A 20317-nucleotide genomic window follows, 5' to 3' on the forward strand; every position below is an offset into this window, starting at 1 on the left:
TATCCACAAAAAATATAGGGGGCACATGGTCACTCCTCCAAGTCACATGGGCAATGTTCAAAACACAGAACCAACATCACACAGGCAGAGCCTGGAAAGCAAGAAAACAATGAAACAAAATAAAAGTCATGAGGGCTAAGCCCAGGTAGAATAAAACTATGACCAACTTAAGCAGCAAGAGCAACACCAGACAATGACAAAGGAGGATCCTTATCATCCAGCTTTGCCCATACATTAGCGGGGTCCAAGGTGACATTAGGTAAGGACCACCCATTGTCAACATTTGTCTCTCCCTGTTCTTTATCTTTAGTTCACTTTGGCAAGATAGCCAAATCCAACTGAGGGAGCCACTTTGAGGATTTTGGCCACCCACCACCACCACTAGATGAAGGTCAACCATAACCACCACCAGAAGACAACCCTACACCACTCGAAAGCCACCCAAAGGTAGAACTCCCACACGAAGGACAAGTGGAGCATTGTTGAGGTTAGCCACCCTTGCCACCAGAGTGGTGATGAGGGGCCTAGGATCTTGGTGAGCGAGAAAGTCAAGTAGATAAACTCCAACATTGACGGCCACAAGATGGAGACCAGCCATGGGAGGCAGAATTATCCCGGGGCAACCTGAGAATAGTGCACGGGGCATTACCCCAATGCTCAAGTAGGTCCTAAAGGTGAGAGACCTCCAAAGCCACTTTGTTCACTTGAACTTGAATCTACAACATAAAATTATTACAAATAGTGTCTTTAGTATAAAACCAAGCAAAAGTATCAATGGAGTTGTGAGCAAAAATAATAGCCTTTCTACCTTTCCATAAAGCAAAGAGGATCTCCACATTGAAAGCATGCCAAATTTGGGTAAACTTGAAAAGGATGTGAAGCTAGTCCCCCAAAAGAACCATATACCAAGAAAAGGGTTTGCGGAACGAATCCTTTTAAATATTTAAATAAAATAGAAAATAATTTAGTTTTCTTGTTATTAGAGTCACTACTTCCATCACAAGATTTTAAATATAGGCATATGTTATGTTATTAAACACATAATTACTCCCAAGGATTAATTGCATTTAATCATAATTAAACAACACACAATACATGTTTATATTATTATTAGGTCTAGTAAATTAAATTCATTGACAATGAAATTGGTTATTAGAAATTAATTGAATGGAGCATTGCAAGTGGTAACATATACATATAGACATTTTGCATTATTGATTTTCATATTTGACAATACAAATATTTATTGATTCAATATTTTTCACTTTTAATCACTCTCAGTGGGAGATAGTCACCTAAACAAAACCTAATTATATTGTTATTAGAGACACAACTTTCAATACAAGAATTTAAATACTAAAATTTATGTACTTGATAAATATAAACATGTGCTATGTTATTAAAAACATAATTACTCCTTCCAATTAATTTTATTCCATTATTATTAAAGAAAACATTTCAAATAGTCAATTATTATTATTAAAGAACACATAACATGTGATTATATTATTATGTGCCATGTGCTATGAAATTGATAATTATAAAGAAACTTATGTAAAATTAAAAAAAAACTAATAAAATTAATTGTATAAATCATGCCAAGTGGAATCACATACATTTTTGCCTCGTTTACACTAAAATATTTTCATTATACCTTAGATTAACGTGTAGACAGTCTACAAAAGATCTGGTATAGATTGGGAAGCTCCCGAAATCTTCTTAGATTTGAGAGTTTGCCTGGCCATCGGTTTTAATACATTTGACAACTGAACTTCCTGATCTTCACAGTAACAAAACATGGCTCTAGTTGTGATCCATCTTCCACGATGGATGTTTACTATAAAATATAATGCGAGTGTGAGTTGGAGATACTAAGCCGATACATATGCTGTCAAATTGAAGGACAAACTAATCCGATAGCATTATACTATTTCTCAATAGGCACGCTTGAATCGACCAAACTTCCGGTGCCCAGCTATGTTGCAGGGAAATTTTTTAAACAGGCAAGTTTTCCACGTCTATAAAGACAATGAATGGATACCAACTGTGAAGTGAAAGTGCAGAAGCAGTGAATGCAATGGAGTTGCAAGTGAACGAAACAGAGTTGCAAGTTAAGTGTGGGGAAGTTGTGATGGTTCGCCCATGTTTTCCCTCGCCTAAAACAACTCTCTATCTTTCGAATTTGGACGACCAGCCCAAGTTAAGATTCATGGCTCGTCAGATTGTTGTATACAAAGTTGGCTGCAATTCCAATTTGTTGGGTGATCCAGCAAAAGTAATTCGTCAGGCTTTGTCCAAAGTATTGGTGCATTATTATCCAATTGCAGGGCGTCTGAGAAGCACCCACAATGGAAAACTTCAAGTGGAGTGTAATGCAGAGGGAGTTCCATTCATGGCTGCCACTTCCCATAATACTTTGTCTGTGCTCGGAGATTGTGATGACCTCAAACCATCATTTCATCAACTAATTTCTACAATTCCTTTCGACGCAGAGAATGCGAACATTTATCCTCTCGTTCTTCAAGTAACTCTCCCCTCGTCTCTTTCTTTCTATTTTGTTCATTTTAAGTTTTTTTTGCTTGATGCCCATGATCATAACTTGTTGGTAAAGTTGTTGCAATTTCTGGATTAGATTGTGTATATATTTTTTAATCATTAATGTTTGGGATAACATTTCGTAATCTATCATCAGAATGATAGAGAGCGTCATCAAGATGATAGAGAGCATCTCTATCATTCTGATAATAGATCACGAAATGTGATCCGAAACATTGATGATTAAAAAATATACACACAATCTAATCCAGAAATTACAACAACAATATCTCTTGAATTGTAAAAAATTTTCTATGTTAATTTGTTGGTAAATCTTAAACATTGAAGACATTTTGTTCATGTCTTGTTATTTGCATTCAAATTTTGCCCTAACCTAGCGAAGGGAATGTGCATGTTCTTGTTGCTCAGAATATGCAGATTCGTTTATGTGGACATGCATGTTTATTATTTAATATGAGATTAGAAAGAATTTGATTTTGTTTTATTTATGTATAATAATTTAGGGTTTGTATAATGTAGGTTACTCGATTCAGTTGTGGCGGATTTGTTTTGGGATACGGTTTGAATCACAGTATATGTGATGGATTGGGAATAGGACAGTTTTTAAATGCTCTTGGAGAAATGGCGAGAGGATTTGATAAGCTCTCAGTGCAACCAATATGGGATAGAGAATTCCTCAAGCCAAGAAATCCACAACATGTGATGTTTCAGCATTCAGAATTAGTTACAGATAGTTTCATATCTTCATTTCATGAACATGAGGAATTTGTTCATTACTTTTATTTCTTGGATTCCAAGAGGATAAAACAAACCAAGCAACTTCTTATGGAAGAGTGTAATGAAAACTTCTCTTCATTTGATATTGGGGCAGCGTTGGTTTGGAGGGCAATGACCAAGGCTTATAAGATCTCAGACAGCCAGAATGTGAAGCTTATGTTTGCAATGAATTCAAGGAAATTATTCAAGCCACCAGTCCAAAATGGATATTATGGTAATTGCTTCTACCCTGTATGTGCAACGGCTAGAGCTGAAGAACTTCATAGTATTTCAATTTTGCTGGCAACCATGACTATAAAGAGATCAAAGTTGTTATTGAGTGATGAGTATTTGAGATCAGGAATTGACTTTGTAGAGACCAGTAGACAGGTATTGAATGAACAAGTGCATGTACCAATGAAGAATGTTTTGATTATGAGTGATTGGAGATTTCTAGGGTCTAATACTGTGGATTTTGGATGGGGTTACTCGTCAATTGTAAGTCCAATAGAATGGAGTGGATTTTTCCATGCAAATTTTGTTCTCTTACTTCCACCTCCAAAGGGTAAGGATGGAATAAAGATATTGGTATGCATGCCCCAAACAACATTGAAATTGTTTGCAAAGGAAATGGAAGTAGGAATTCTTGCCAACTCTATGAAAAAGGACTCTCAAAGAAGCTTCCTTTAAGATGTTGATCATGAATTTGGAAATTTGAATTTTGTTTATGTAAATTTGGAATACCATTTTAATAATGGATTTATAAGATTTAAATTTTATGTATATCTTTAAAATTTTATGAATTGGGGTGTCTTAATTCCTTGTCTAATAATTAGTATATATATTTTTTAAATTATTAAAATATCATAATTCTCTCATCAATTATACATTATTTTTTATTTGATCAATATGATTGTCTATAATTTCTTTATTGCTTAAATATTCAAATAAATAAAAAATCATTATTAAAAATTATATTGTATTTATACATTCTAATCATCATTATTGCCTTCTAAATTAAAAAATATTGGTAAATCAAGATTAACAAACTAAGTCAGTCTATGATGAAATTTAATCATTCAACTACAATCAATCTTGTTTGAATTTTAAAAATTTATGTCACTACATTTTCAAATTAATGAAAAGAAATACATATTTACTTTTTCTATATTATTTAATATTTAACATCATTAAAAGTGAGGAAAGAAGGCAAGAAGATTATTTTTTCCTAGAGATGGTAAAAACTTAATAGATGAACAAATAAAGAAATTAATATAATCATAATACATTAATATAGGTAGAGTGAAAGAAATAAAAACAATATAATTAAATTTTATTTTATAAAGAAATATTTTGAAAAATAAAGGTGTATGTCAATACATATGCAACTATCATCACATTATAATGTAATATATAAAGATTAATTTAATAAGTCATCAACATAATTATTTATATCTAAAATCAATTATTGTTATTGTATTCACAATTCTAATATAAACTTATTTTTTGAGAATTTCTTATATAATTGTCATTCTATTTTTAGTTATATAAATTTATTTTTTATAAAGAAACATATTATAATTATATAGCAACAAAAAATAAATGCATGTGTGTTCATAATAATTTCAAAGCAAATTTGGAGTATTAAATATTTAGTTTTAATTATTAAAATCTTAGGATTACAAATAATATAATAATATAATTTCAATTAAAGAGATGAGATTTGAAATATTATATAATCATACTATTTAAAATGACAAAGAGGATTAGGTAGGTTATTTTAGACATTTAAATTTCATCACCTCCTAAACATCACATCTAACATGTCCTTATTACCATTCCATCGCAATTCTTCTTTTTGTTTGAATATTAAATATTAAAAGTATGTAGTTGTTTAAATACTTTTTTTTAAAGTATGAGCCACATATTATTTTTTATTAAATTAAGTTTGGCAAGGGACACAACCCTTTACGGATCAGACAAATTACATTAGACACCCAACAAGAATAGAAAAGTTTCACCATGGTAACTCAACAACAAAACAACACCGTTGAAACAAAATAGAAAACCCTACTAAAATTTTGAACAGAGGCCAAAAAGTGGGCCCAAAGGAGTGAATTAAGCTCTCTAATTTGGAAGGGAGCGAACCTTTTTCTTTTCAATGCACAACCATCCATGAAGAGTCTTTGTCTTGAGAGTCAAACATACTAGTGTTATTTGAACCCTTCAAGGGCAAGGCTCTATCTGAAAGCCAAGTTGTCAAACCCAAAATAGGAACCTGGCAATTTGGGGAGAGAGAATCTAGGACCATCAAAGGAATAAGCCTTGTACTTGAGAGAAATCCTAAGGGATCCTACAAAACATCAATCAAGTGAGAAACAATCACTAGAGGGATTGAGGGTTCCTGGGAAGGGGCCACAAGGGAAGAGCAACCACAAGCCATAGAGGTGGGGATAACGATTGAGGAAGGGAGCTTTGAAGCTGTCAAAGAGTATGAAACAAAGTTAGTAGGAAAAACAATAAGATGATATCTCTCAACATCCTATACCAAGTAGGAGACAAACGAGGATAAGGCATGCGCAAGCGGGAAGAGGCAAGATGACCAGTAGAAAAGAAGCACCTACAACAAAACGTGAGCCCTTTGTAATCCCAATATTGTTGCCACTAAAGTAAACCAACCTTGATGGAATATATAAGCCAAAAGTGACTTAGAGAGGTCCAGGTCCACCAGGATTTGTGCAAAGGAGTTGTGGGAGAAGAGACTACTGTTAGGATCAACATTGATAAAGCGGCCAAAAAAATAGCAATGGATTCAAAGGAAGCCTGGCAATTGAAATGAAGAGGGAGGTGTGGAAGCCTAACCCACATAGGGGAGACTTTAATCAGGTTCGTAAGGGGATTGAAAGAATGGGTCCAAAGACAAAGAGCTAAGGATGGGAATCCCATGACCAAAGGCCCAAAGATAGAATAACTTCTTCATCCTCAGTGTCATCAAAACAAACAACATTAAAACCCTAAGCACATGGGTATATTTCTAACTTATCAAACATTAGAGTTCGAGTGGGTTGGAATCTAGGAGTCAAGTGCTAGAAGATATGGTCAAAGACAGTTGACATGGCCAATAAGAGTATATTTCTCAATGTATGCAATGCAATCTAGAATCTCCTTACTGAGGATCATCTCTAGGATCGTGGAAGCATATGAAAAGCATTTAACTAGAGGAGTCAAAGAGCTATTAGGGGATTTCTTGAGTTGGTCTATAGAGGAACCTTTAAAGAGAGAGTTTATTGAAGCATTCGCCATGGAGGTGTCAGGTTGGATGTTCTACGAAGAGGGCATATCAAAAATATCCACAATAAGTTTGCATATCAAGAAACCTTTCGTAGGAGAGTCATTAGCATGGGAGACGACGCAACCTGCCATGACTAGGATACTGTAATTTGAAGTTTGGGAGTGGGAGACCATGGGTAGGAGGGATGTGGAACCTATCAAATAAAATATTTAGAATAGATGAGACACATATTATTAAAAGATTAATACAACTAATTTAATAAATTAAATGAATCATATAACTAAGGAGGAAGCAGCCAGATCGATGAAGTTGGCCAGATGGAGGAGAAGGACAAGCCTCCGGATATTCTACAAGCTGACGGTACTCTGCCAGAGAATAATGTGGGTCCTGGAAATGTGGTTGGGGGGTCCAGCCCACGTGAAGCGGTTTGTGAGAGTGGACAAGAAACTAGAAAGTGGTCAACCCTCTTTGGAACTAGACCTTTTGGGAAATCTTCCTTACCTCCTGTCAAGAATATATCGGATCCGAATGGAGGTAAGTTTGTCATCTCTATCCCTGAATCGGTAGTGGATCATAACATAAGTAGCATGTCAAACTCTTTGGTGGGTAAATTTATGGGACCACGTCCAAACATTAAGGTTTTTAGGGCCTATGTTAAACGGAAATGGGCTTTGAAAGGTAATGTTGAAGTTTCGGCTCTACCCAAAGGTCTTCTCACCTTTGATTTTTCATGTGATGAAGACAAAATAAGGATCCTCTATGTTAACCCTTGGTTGCTTGGAAAGACAACTCTGGTCCTCCAGAAATGGCATCCAAATCTAAATATGAGTTATTCTCTTCTGGTGCAACTCCCAGTTTGGGTTAACTTACCAGGTCTACCTCTTGAGTATTGGGCAAAAAGTATTTTCTCAGGTATAACAAGCTCTTTTGGTGAGCTCCTCTCAATAGATCCAGTCACAGCTTCTAGAAGGAGGCTCACTCATGCCATATTTTGTGTGGGGATCGCCCATGATGCATATATGCTCGAGTAGATAGATATTGTGTCAAAGTTGGGAACTTGGAAACAACAGATTGAATACGAATCCATCTCCTTTGCTTGCTTCCACTGCAAAAAAGCAGGTCACTGGGCTAAACATTGTCCTCTCAAGCCCAAAGGGGAGAATAAGAAAGCCAAAACTATAGTAGAAAGTAAAAAGGCTCCAGAGAAAAAGGTATGGCAAGTCAAAAATTTAGAAAATAAGGAAACTGACCTAGTTGATATCAACTATTTTGGACCCCTGGGGGAGAATAAGGAAGTGGTCTCCTCAGCCTCTATCTCTAATCATCTCCCCCTCCAAGAAGCTCTGAGGAAGGAACGAATGAAAGCAGACAACCCCCTAGGAGGGCAGATCCGAAGAGAGGAAATAATAGCTCAGAATGAATCTTCTAAAGAAAATACCCAGATGGTAATTGCTGACACCTTGGCCAGTAAGGAAGCTTCCAGTGAAGAGGATCGAAAGGATAAGGATATTAAGGAAGTGGAACAATCTGAGGAAGGGGAGATCACTGGTTCACAAGAAGAAAAGGCTGACTCTTCCCTTCTCACAATCAGTTCTGATTTGCAAGAGGCTCAGAAATGTGCTATATTGGGTCTGAACCTTTAAGATTCAAATCAAGCCTCTAAAACAGTCAATAACTCTTCACATGATTCCAAATCACCTAAATGGGGTAATGAAGAGGAAATTTCAAGAATCCTTAGTAATCTTGAAGTGATTTTTGAGAAAGAAGTCGAATGGAAAATTCCAAAACACAGGAACAAAAAAGGATCCACTCCCTCTGCTGCCCAATTAAGGAAGTCTAGTAGAATTTCTCAAGTTGATGTAGGGTATGTCTCCTCATCCCCAGGACAACCTTCAAACCACAAAGTCAGAGATAAGGAGGCCAGCAAGAACATAGCAGATGGGACTCAGAGGACTCTGAAGGAATTAGGAATTGGTAAGTAATCATGAAGATTATTTCTTGGAACATTAGGGGACTTAATAATCCCCTAACAAGCATGAAGATTATTTCTTGGAACATTAGGGGACTTAACAAGCATGATATTATTAGGAATATGATTAGGGATAGTAAACCTGGTATTTTTCTTATTCAAGAAACTAAGATGAGTAGAGATAAGGTTGAAGCTTTGAATTTATTTAAATCTAGGAGCATTTGTGGTGGTAGCTTGGAAGGTGCCTCTAGAGGCATTGCAACAATCTGGAATCTCAATAGTGTTAGAGGTCAAGTTCCTATTCAAGAAAGAAATTTTCTTGCATTAAATTTGAGCATTTAAAAGATGAAACCTCTTGGGTCCTCACAAACATTTATGCTCCTAACACCTTGAAAGCCAGAAGCAATTTTTGGAAAAAACTTATGGAAATAAGGGACAGCTTCAAGAACCTCAGTTGGCTGGTCATGGGAGACTTCAACACCCCATTGAGAGAGGAGGAAAAATTTGGTGGAAGCCCTTCTCAATTGGATAGCAGACTGGCCCCTCATGGATTTTATAAACACTCGGGATCTTAATGATGTGGAGATGCAAGGTTTCAATTACACTTGGACTAACAAGAGGGCTAGAAATGACCTTATTCAAGTTCACCTTGATAGGGCTCTTATTTCTGATGATTGGTACAAACACTACTTCTGTTCTTTGTCTACTCACATTCATGTTGGGTCTGACCACTATCCCATAACTCTTATTGCTGACCCCATAAATAGGAGAAGGCATTTTCCTTTTAGGTTTGAAAAAATGTGGACTTTACATCTGAATCTTACCCATAAAATTCAGGAATGGTGGAACATTCAAGTTGAGAGTATTGTCATGTATAGAGTTGTGAAGAAACTTAAAAGCATAAAAGACAACATAAGGACCTGGAATAAATCCAGATTTAGGAATATTTTTGAGGCCAAAGGAAAAATTCAGGAAGGCCTCAATAAAATACAGGTCCAAATCCAGAAGGATGGATTCTCTACTGTGACTATCGTTGAAGAAAATGGTATCCTCAAAAGATACCATGAAATCATTGCTAAAGAAGAACCTTTTTGGAAGCAGAGGTCTAGATGTATTTGGCTGAAGAAAGGAGATAAGAATACCAGATTCTTCCATAGGTCGACAATAAAGCATAAAGCGGCTAATAGGATCAAAAAACTGATGGTGGACAATGTGGAGCTCGTTAAGGAGGAGGAGATAAGAAATGAGGCCAAAAGTTTCTTCTCTGCTCTTCTTTGTAGGGATCAAAGCTTGGATGATGATGTTCAAAATTCCTTCCTTCAGAACATTCCTTGCCTTATTGATGAGTAGAATAATGCTTTCTTAACTTCCATCCCATTGAATTTGGAGATCACAAATGCTGTCTTTTCTTTTGAAGGCAACAAAGCCCCTGGACCTGATGGCTTCCCTATGTTCTTTTTCCAAGAGTTCTGGGATATTATTGGGAAAGATGTCTCCAGTGGGGTTAAAGAATTTTGGGGGGCTAGAAAACTTTTGAAATAAATTAATGGCACCTTCATTTCCTTAATCCCCAAAATTCAAGGTGTTGACTCCATGGATAAATTCAAGCCAATCAGTTTATGCAACTCTTTTTATAAGATAATTTCCAAGGTCCTAACCTCCAGACTCTTGAAAGTCCTTTCTTCTTTGATCATTAATCAGCAAAATGGTTTTGTGCCAGGAAGGCAAATTCTTGATTCCATCATAACTGTCCATGAGAACATCCATTCCCTTGTTTTGGCTAAGAAGTGGGGTTTTATTCTCAAGCTTGATCTATCTAAGGCCTATGATCGGGTCAATTGGTCTTTCCTCATGAAGGTCCTTTTGGCTTTTGGCTTCTCTAACAAATGTGTGGACCACTTCAAGCAACTTATCTCCTCTGCCTCCTTTGTTGTTCTTGTTAACGGATCTCCCTCCTCCTTCTTTAAAGCCTCCAGAGGATTGAGGCAAGGGGACCCCATCTCCCCTATCCTCTTCATAATTATGGTTGAATGTTTTGGTAGGTCCATGGAAAGCATGGTGACTAGAGGTATTTTTAAAGGTCTCCAACCCTCCTCTGCAAATCATACTTGCTCCCACTAGCAATTTGTGGATGACACCATCATTATGGGGGACTCAAGCATTTCGGAAGCTAGAATCCTGAAGGACACCCTTTGCAAGTTTGCATCTGCTTCTAGACAACTTATCAACTGGGTTAAAAGTGAAGTGTTTTTCATCAACACTCCTGAGTGAAGACAGCATAGAATCAGCAGAATTCTGGAATGTCAGATTGCTGATCTCCCTACCACCTACCTAGGCCTCCCCCTAGGAATTGCTCCAACTGATTCCTTTTGGAGTTCTTTGGTGGATAAATTTCAAAGAAAGCTTGTTGGTTGGAAAGGTGCTCTCTTAAGTTAGGCTGGAAAGCTACAACTTCTTAAAGCATCCCTTCAAAGCATTTCTATTTATGCCCTCAACTTCTTTAGAATTCCAGTTAAGTTTGCTGATGCTGTTGAAAAAATTCAAAAAAAAATCTTTGGTCTGGGGTAGAGGGAAATAAAAGAATGGTATTAGTGGCTTGGGACAAGGTTTGTAGATTGAAGAGAAAAGGTGGTTTGGGCCTGAGGAGAATATGGACCCTCAATGAAGCTCTTTTGTCTAAACAGGTTTGGAGATTGTTGCACTCTGACAGTGAGTGGTGTAAAATTTGGAGAAGTATCCTCTTTTGTCTTCTTCTCTTTTCTCTTTCATAAATTCTGATTTCAGTATTAATGGGTCTCATATTTGGAATCATGCCTCCAAGTGTAAAGACAGCATTGCTAAAGGGGTGAAATGGAGAGTTGGTAATGGTAGGAAAGTTAGATTTTGGGAGGATCCCTGGTTGCTTGATAAGCCTTTGATGGAAATACATGATTGGCCCCATTTGCTGCCCCCTGCAAAAGAGTCTTTGGTTCCTTGGTTGAGGGTTATTGGATAGATGATAAATGATAGAACATTGAAGGTATTCACCCTGACCTCATCAATCTCAAGAAACACTTGTCTTCTGCATGGTTGAACAATGAGGAAGATACTCTTATTTGGAAATTTGAACCCAAAGGCAACATTACTGTTTCTTCTATGTATGGAGTGCTATCTCCAACCCCCTCAGAGAACCTCTTTTGGTCTAAATCCTACATAAAGGGTCTTATCCCAAAGATCAATATTTTCTACTGGACCATCCTCCAAAACAAAATTTTGACTTTAGACAACCTAAAGGTTAGAGGTTTTATTACCCTTCACTACTTCAATTTGGGAAAGCTTTCTTAAGAATTTTTGTATGGAATGGGTGTTTCCTAACTCTATCCAAGATTTGTTCCATTCTTGGAGTTATCATTGGTCTAATCCCACTTTGAGATCTTTGTGGCATCTCTGTCTCCCTCACATCCTGTGGGGGATCTGGAAAGAAAGAAACAACTACATCTTCAAGCATGCTTCTCTCACCCAGGCTGTTGTTTTTCAAAAAATTCAATGGGCTATTGTGGAGAACATAAGGATCATTGGAGAACCATGCAATCCTATCAACCCCATGGAAACTCACATACTCAACTCCTAGAATCTGAAGAGAATTGTTAGTATTCATTCTAAACAAAGAAAGAGACTTGAAGCTAAATGGCACTCTCCCCCTCATGGATGGCTCAAAATCAACTTTGACGGAGATGCCAAAGACAATCCTGGCCTAGCAGGATGTCGTGCAATTCTCAGAGGTGAAAATGGCATTTGTAAGGAAATGATTGATGTTCCTATAGGTAGCCAAACTAACCACATGGCGGAAGCTATGGCTGCTCTCCAAGGTATCCTCTTGGCTAAAAGGTGGAACTGTCCCTATCTATGGATTGAGGGGGAATCTAATAATATCATTAAATGCCTTAAAGGAATTTCTAAGCCCTCATGGACTATCAACAACATAATAAAGGCTGCTAGAGATCTCATCAACACCTTCGATAAATGTTTTATTTCCCATATTTATCATGAAGCAAATGGTCTTGCTGAATAGGCAGCCAACGTGGCAGTCACTCATTATAATATGGTTACCTGGAAGGGTGAGGAGGATCTCCTTAATGATGTTAGATCGATCATTTTTGTGGATCGATATAACTACACTCCAAAGATCATAAATGGATAAAATAATGATTAATAGTATTACTTGGAGGGCTATTACTATTTACCATTGTGTCAGTACCATTAATGACAAGATGAATGTCACCTTTTCCCATGCTTTCTGGGTATTTGGGGTCTCTTTGAGAAATTTCTTTCCTGTAGCTTTCTACAACTCTCGGTTTTCTGTTTTGAACTATGAAACTATGGGAGGTAACAGGTGTCGCTATGAGCCCAAAAATTGTAAGGGGTGGAAACAAAAGGAGGAAATTTGGAGCATCTTGCAAAAGGGCGGGTTTACAAAGTATATGGAGAGACTCCATGGGAGGGATGCATAAATCACTAATTTTTTCTACAAAAATTGGAGGAAGGGCACCCTGAAGATGGGAGATCAAACTATCTCCATTGATGAAGACCTCATTTCTCAAGTAACGGGTCTTCGTAGGGAAGGAAGAAATTTCTACAGGGACAGAAAGCTTACAAAGGAGGCCATTGAGCGATACCCTGAAATGGCAAAGGAGAAGAAGTGCATGGTTAAGATAAGCAAGACCTATTACCCTCCTAGAGCATTTGTTAAGCCTTGGAGGGAGGTTCTATTTTCTATTATGTGATACATTACCTTGGATGGTAGATTCACCAAAGTGTATGGCTATCATTTTGTACTGCTCAACCATTTCAAGTATGATGAAAAAGTTAACATACCCTATTTCCTTATTTGTTCAATGAATGCTACTATTAAATCCCATAGAGAGAACCCTAAGGGAGATACAACCATACACCAAGGTCTTATGGTCTTAATCTATGACCATTTAAAAGCTAATCAAATTGCCTGCCCCCGGCCTTCTATCTTTGATTTTGAGGAGGAAGGGTCGGATTCTTATGTTTCTATGGGTGATGAGTCTGAAAGTGATTCAAAAAGTGAGACAGAGGAGAGTCTAGAAGACTCTGAAGTTGAACTTGGTAAGAAAATAAAACAGGTGAGCATTAAGTCGTCCTCTTCTAAGGGCAAGCAAAAAAGTAAAGAGAAGGTCTTCCAGATTCACGAGGAGGAGGAGGAGGAGGAGGTCTCTGAGGACTCTGAGAAGGATAAATCCCAGTCCCCTCGGAAAAAGAAAACTAAAATTTCGATTCAGAAAAGGAACAAATAGAAAAGGAAAGACAATTATGAGTTGGAATTGGAGGATAAAGTGCAGAGAAAGGATCCTGACGTCGACCAAAAAGTGGAGGAGGAGATTACAGGGGAAGGTTTCAATCAGAGGGTCGGTGGAAATACCAAACAGAGCACTAGTGGAGATGTTCCCAATAATGAACAGGCCAATGCTGGTGAGAAAACCCCCCTTTCAAATCCTCCTACCGAGGGTTTGAAAGGGTTTGTGGACACCCTCGATTGGTTAATTAACAGTTACAAGAAAGTTGTGGAGGATAATAAGAAGCTAAGCCACAGGGTTCAAATTCTGGAGACAATCAGTATTGGTGAAGGTAAATTTATGGTTGAATACGTTGATGACTTGAGTAAAACTGTTGCCAGAGTTGAAGAGATTAGAGATGCCTTCAACCCAAGGTTTGACCAAGTGGAGAAGGCCCTAGAAGAGATAAAATTCAATGACAATGCTATGGAGCAAAGAATGGCAGAAAGTGACAACAAATTCAACAAAATTGAAAAATGCCTTAGAAGCATTGCTAAACAAAGCCATAACATTCTGAAAGCCTCGGCAGACAACACCAAAATTCTTATCAGCAAGCTGGAGAACGAGAAGGATTCCCTGGAGCTGGAACTTGACATGGAAGGTATGGGAGAGGTGCAAGGACCTAGAATGAGGACCAGAGGCAAGAAGGAGGAGAAAAAGGCAAACACGGAAATTGAAGAACTGAAAGTTGCTTCGGCAAACTATGACCTACTAGTCACTAAGGCGGCTGATCTTCTTAAGTCTTTATAATTGTCATTTGTTTTTTAGGTCTTTTATCTGGTTTTTTCACTTTGTTGTTCCTTTCTTTTGTTGTTTGTTCGGTTTACTAGCCTTCTTGCCAGTCTTTTGTATGATGTTTCAATGTTGGTCTAGTTTCTCTATGTTGAACTATCTTATGCTCCTTTGTTAAAGGTTTCGGGTCCTTAAAACCTATTTTTCATATTAATCAGAACAATAATAAAATATAATACACAATAAAGAATACAAATATTACAAATAAATACACCAAATATTTAAGAAAAGTCTATAGACACAAAAATCATTTTTCTAAACATTGACTATTATTTTTCATTATACCATTATGATATTACCATTAATCATTAATGTCCGTATAACTTATTTGTCATTGCCATATTTATCATTACAATTTATTATCTCTTTTATTACCTTATCCATTAATTAATCAATCAAAAAAATAATATATTTAATAAATGTGAGTTAATTATCCATTTTTAATAAAATAATATTTTTTGAATTACCTCATCACATGATCATTCATTCATTTAATTAGTAACTTATTGTTTCTTCTTATTATCCATTTAAGAAATTAATATAATTCATTATTATCTTTTTAGGAGCTAATGGCTATAATTTTCATAACTAATTAAGTCATCTTCTCCACTTCTCTCAATTAATTTTACAACTAATTTAGTTAACTCTTAGTCTTTGATCAAATTATCACCATCATCTAATCTTTCAATAATATACAAAGTACCTCACTCCATTTATCATTTGATATCAAGTTTTTTATACATATACATATAGATATGCATATACATACATATATGTATGTACGTACATACATACGTACGTACGTATGTATGTATGTATGTGAGTGTACACACACATACATATACATATATTCCTTAGTTATTTATAAGCTAAACATAATAATTGCTTGACTATAAAAGTAAAGAAATAGAAAGAAAATTAAAACAAAAAAAAATGTTAAGAGTTTTTATTCTTGTCATTCTCTTTATTCTTCTTTACAAGACATATATTAGAAAACATACATAATTGATTCTATATGGAATGGTTTGAATAATATTTGAACTTTAGAAAACCAATACCAACTAAAATATCAATTTTCTTTTCAGAATATATACTCAAAATATTGCATATCCTATTAATGTGAATCTTGTTATGTGTGTGTGTCTATACTACATACATGCATACATACATATTTATGTGTGTATATATATACACATATATGTGTATATGTGTATATTTGTATATATATATGTATATGTTTGTGTAAATATATATGTACATGTATAAATATGTATACATATATATATGTGTATGTGTATGTGTATGTGTATGTGTATGTGTATGTGTATGTATGTACATACATATATATGTATGTATACATATGTATGTGTGTGTGGATATATATGTATGCATGTATATGTATACACACAAACATATGTGTTATATAGATACACGTGTGTGTGTGTGTTTAACAAACAATTAATTGATCTCATATATTACATGAATATATGCAAAATAAAATGTTAATTGACCTTCCACATCTCTTTGGCATACACATTGCACACCAAGATGCATTTGCTAATTTGGTCCTCTCCCCTTCTACATTCTTGATCTCCATGTCACTCTTATCCCTTCCTTTTTTAGCTATTCATTTTTTAGTTATATATTCTTAAGTTATCTCATCCTAACAATAGCTCATAAAATATGATATAAAATATCATTGAAAAAATATACATAATAAATCTTAATATCAACAAACTAATTTATGAAGGATATGTAGCATCATAAATTGTCACTCAACGAACCATTGATAACTCGACAACGATGGAGCATGCACGAGCTGTGTTGGTCTGTGCTAGGGCATTCGAGCCCTAGCCCATGGAAGGTTCATATTTGGTCATGCATAGAGGGAGAGAACTGTTATATGCTTCTGTGGGTGTGGCGATTTTGTTGTGGAGGTCAATGGCTGGTGGCAGGGAGGACTGTCATGAGGAGCTTGTTTTGAGTGTGGGTGCGGGGTGTGCAAGGCGGCTGGTATTTGGCGACAGCAGTGGGAGGAGCTCGAGGGGTGTGGAGGGTGGTGGCCTTTTTCTCCTCGTTACAAAGTTTGGGAGGAGTGTGCGGCTTGGGTGGAGGGTTCAGTGGGTAGGGTTTTGGGGTGCGAGTCTTCTTTGTGTCAGACCCTTCTCCTTTGTGATGTCTATTGTGGGGGGGGGAAGCCTCGGGGGACTCTCCCGATATGGATTTTTGAGGTGCATTGTACGCGAAATCCCTATCCCAAGGTATCAAGACCTTCGCTAATGATCTTTTTGTTCCGAATTCGGGGTTTACTAGGGTAGGTTTGTCCAATGGCTCTCAGATTTCAAATATTAATGGTTGTCTTGAGAGATGCAAAGAGGCCGAAATTGGTAATCCCACCTGAGATGATTGCCGAAGATGTTGAATATTTCTCAAAGTACTTGTTATATTGTAAATTTTTGGGGATGAGGGTTTCTCTATAGTTTTTGGAGAATTGGGCTCAGAGGACTTGGGCACCGGAAGGGGAAATGGATGTTATGTTATTGGCAAACAATTACTTCATGGTAACTTTTAATTGCATGGATGATCACAATAGGATCTTTGAGGGAGGTCCATATTTTTATAACCAGGTGGGGTTGTTCATCAAACCTTGGCATGCAGGATTTAACCCTTCGTAGGAACTCCCAAATCGGGTCCCAGTGTGGGTTCGCTTACCTCATTTTTTGATGGAATGTTGTCGGGAGGATGCGTTGAGAATGCTAGCTTCATTGCTTGGGAATCCTATTAGATCTTCAACACAAACCTCAGGGAGAAAGGTAATGACTTTTGCTCATATTTGTGTCGAAATTGATCTTAGTAAGCCTTTGCCAGATGCTATAGATATGTGTGCAGGCTCTTACTCTTGGGTCCAATAGCTTGATTATGAGACTTTACCTTTCTAGTTCCATCTATGGTCATTTGTAGCGTAAGTGCCCTAGGTCTAAATCGTCTGAACTTCAGCCTCAACAGTCATCCTGTAACCTAGATGAGGCTGATAAAGGAAAAGCTTCCATGTCTAGTGGGGTTGTGGGTGCTAATGGTTTTGTCCCGGTTAAGACAAAGAATAGGAACCGAGGGTCAAAAGAGGTCTTTGCAAGAGAGTCAGGAGGAGAATACCTTTAACAAATTTGAAGCCTTGGATGATCTTAGCCAGTAGAAGGTGAATCTGGGGATGATTCCTTTGGATCATAGTGCAGCAGGGTTGATTCCTGATAGTGTGAACTTGGTTACTACCCAGGGTCTATAGTCGGGTGGGATTCATCAGATGGAGATGGATCAGCAGGTAGTGGCTCAGATGGGACCCATCTCTAGTGTTGAAGGGAAGATGGTTGGTGGGGATGTTTCTCCTGCAGCACAAAATTTGGACTCTATTGGGGTTAATAGTAATAAGATCTCTTTACGTCTAGGTCTTCTTCAGAAAGACATTAAAAAAGGTGCAACAGAGAAGATTTCAAAGGTTGGCAGAAAGAAGGACTTGGATAAGACCAAATTGATGGGGGAAAATTTGGTTGAGTCAAGGTCAGTTAAGACCCTGGACTCTCATTTTTCTAATCCCCCTAAATGATTTTGCTATCATGGAATGTGAGGGGCTTGAACAATGGCCCTAGACAAAAAGTTGTTCGAGAGTTGATAAGGAATCATTCTCCTGATGTCATTTTCTTGCAGGAAACTAAATTATCTATGGAAATTATGTTGGGTTTGGTGCCAAAGCAATGGGGGAGAGGCGAATGTCAGTGTATTGGGGCATTTGGCTTCTCTGGAGGTGTGGCTTGTCTTTGGAACCTCTTGAGGATTCGTCCTATATGGTGGGTTTCTTCCAGATCATCTTTATCTGGGGTTGCCTTTAGTCCTGAGACTGGGGAATATATCTTGTTTACTAACATTTATGCCCCCACTAATCTTTAGGGTAAGCAAAATTTGTGGTCTCATATTACTTTTATGCGTGGGTTTTTTCCTTTCCATCCATGGATTATGGTGGGTGATTTCAATGCCATCTTAGAGTTGAGTGAGAAGAAGGGTGGTTTATGCGGTTGGAGCCTTCTTCCTTCCTTCTTCAAGATTGTATATCCACCTTGAATCTTGTTGACATCAAGCCTGGTAATGGTCTATTCACTTGGAACAATAGGAGGGTAGGGGAATATTGGATTGCGAAGAGGCTGGATCGCTTTCTGGTTTCTAGTTATTGGGTTGGTGGGGGGTGGTCCACATGCTTTGAGATTTTAGATTGGAGAGGTTCGGACCACTGGCCCATCAAATTGGTGTCTTCTTCTACTTGGGTCGCTCAAATTCCTTCATTCAAATTCCAGCTTATGTGGTTCTGTGATCCTTCTTTGTAGGATCATCTTGCAGAATAGTGGAAGAAAGGGAGGCCAACCTTTAGCACTGTTATGTACACTTTTTCCAAGCAGTTGCAATTTGTTAAGTTTCAGCTTAAATAGTGGAACCGTCAATGTTTCGATAATATTTTTCATACTAAGACAACTACTCAATTAGAGTTGAATGACATTACTAGAGAAATAAGAGAGCATGGATTGTCAGAAGCCTTGCTTAGGGAGGAAGACATGACGGTCAAGGTTTTAGAGGAGTGGGAGCTTAGGGAGGAAATCTACTAGAAATAGAGAGCTCGTATTGATTGGCTTCAAGCGGGGGATAAGAATATTGTGTTCTTTTTCAACTCAGTGAAAGCAAGAAGACATGGAAATTCTTTCCCTATTCTGGTTAACGATAGAGGTGAGCAGTGTTTATCTTTGCAGGAGATTTCTCGAGCAGCTAGTATTTCTGAACCCTTTTTAGTGAGGATTCTCAGGGGGAATCAGAAGCAGAGAATCAGGTTCTTTCTTGTATTCCTTCTCTACTTACTAGGGAGATGAATGAGTAGCTTATGGGTCCTATTTTGTTGGAAGAACTTGAGAAGATTGTTTTCCACATGAAAAAGGGGAAAGCTCCTGGACCAGATGGGTTTTTGATTGAGTTCTATCAAGAATCCTGGGATACTATCAAGTTGGACTTATTAGAATTAGTCCAAGAGTCCCAAAGGAATAAGCAGATGCTTTGGGCTTGGAATGCGACTTTCATTGCGCTCATCCCCAAGTGTGATGGGGCTGACCTGTTAGGCCAGTTCCGCCCTATTTCTCTTTGTAATGTGATTTGTAAGATTATTTCTAAGCTGATAGAGGAAAGGTTGAAGAATTGGCTTGGGGGTATCATCTCTGAGGAGCAGAGTGGGTTTGTGAAGGGTTATCAAATCTTGGATGGAGTGGTCATTGCTACTGAGACCATTCATTATATGGCAGCTTCCAAGGAAAAGGCTATGTTTATCACGCTAGACATGGCAAAGGCTTATGATATAGTATGTTGGTCCTTTCTCCAGAAGATTCTTAGGGCTTTTGGTTTTGCTGATGAATGGATCCAATGGGTAATGAGTTATGTTTTTTCTACCTCATTCTCTGTGCTAATTAATGGAGATCATACTGAGTTGTTTGGTGCATCCAAGGGTCTTCGTCAGCAAGACCCTCTTTCCCCGTATTTATTCATTCTTTTGGCTAAGGGTCTGGGGAGATTGATTAAGTATAATGT

At 37.3% G+C, this 20317-nt stretch overlaps 1 protein-coding gene across 1 annotated transcript; it reads left to right on the forward strand.

Annotated features, from left to right (window-relative positions):
* Positions 1-2077: 2077 nt before the first annotated feature.
* LOC131063056 (taxadien-5-alpha-ol O-acetyltransferase-like) lies at positions 2078-4002 on the forward strand. Its single transcript, XM_059214771.1, has 2 exons — positions 2078-2524; positions 3076-4002. Exons 1-2 carry the CDS (start codon positions 2078-2080, stop codon positions 4000-4002), a joined length of 1374 nt encoding a protein of 457 aa, XP_059070754.1.
* The last annotated feature ends 16315 nt before the right edge of the window (positions 4003-20317 follow it).

The sequence above is a fragment of the Cryptomeria japonica genome, chromosome 11 (assembly GCF_030272615.1).
Source record: "Cryptomeria japonica chromosome 11, Sugi_1.0, whole genome shotgun sequence".
Lineage (NCBI taxonomy): Eukaryota > Viridiplantae > Streptophyta > Pinopsida > Cupressales > Cupressaceae > Cryptomeria > Cryptomeria japonica.

What these genes read in the sequence shown, in the direction of transcription:
- LOC131063056 (XM_059214771.1), top strand. Translation starts at nt 2,078, where the DNA reads ATGGAGTTGCAAGTGAACGAAACAGAGTTGCAAGTTAAGTGTGGGGAA. An exon ending in TTTATCCTCTCGTTCTTCAA is followed by an intron (nt 2,525 to 3,075) that starts GTAACTCTCCCC and finishes TGTATAATGTAG; the next exon opens with GTTACTCGATTCAGTTGTGG.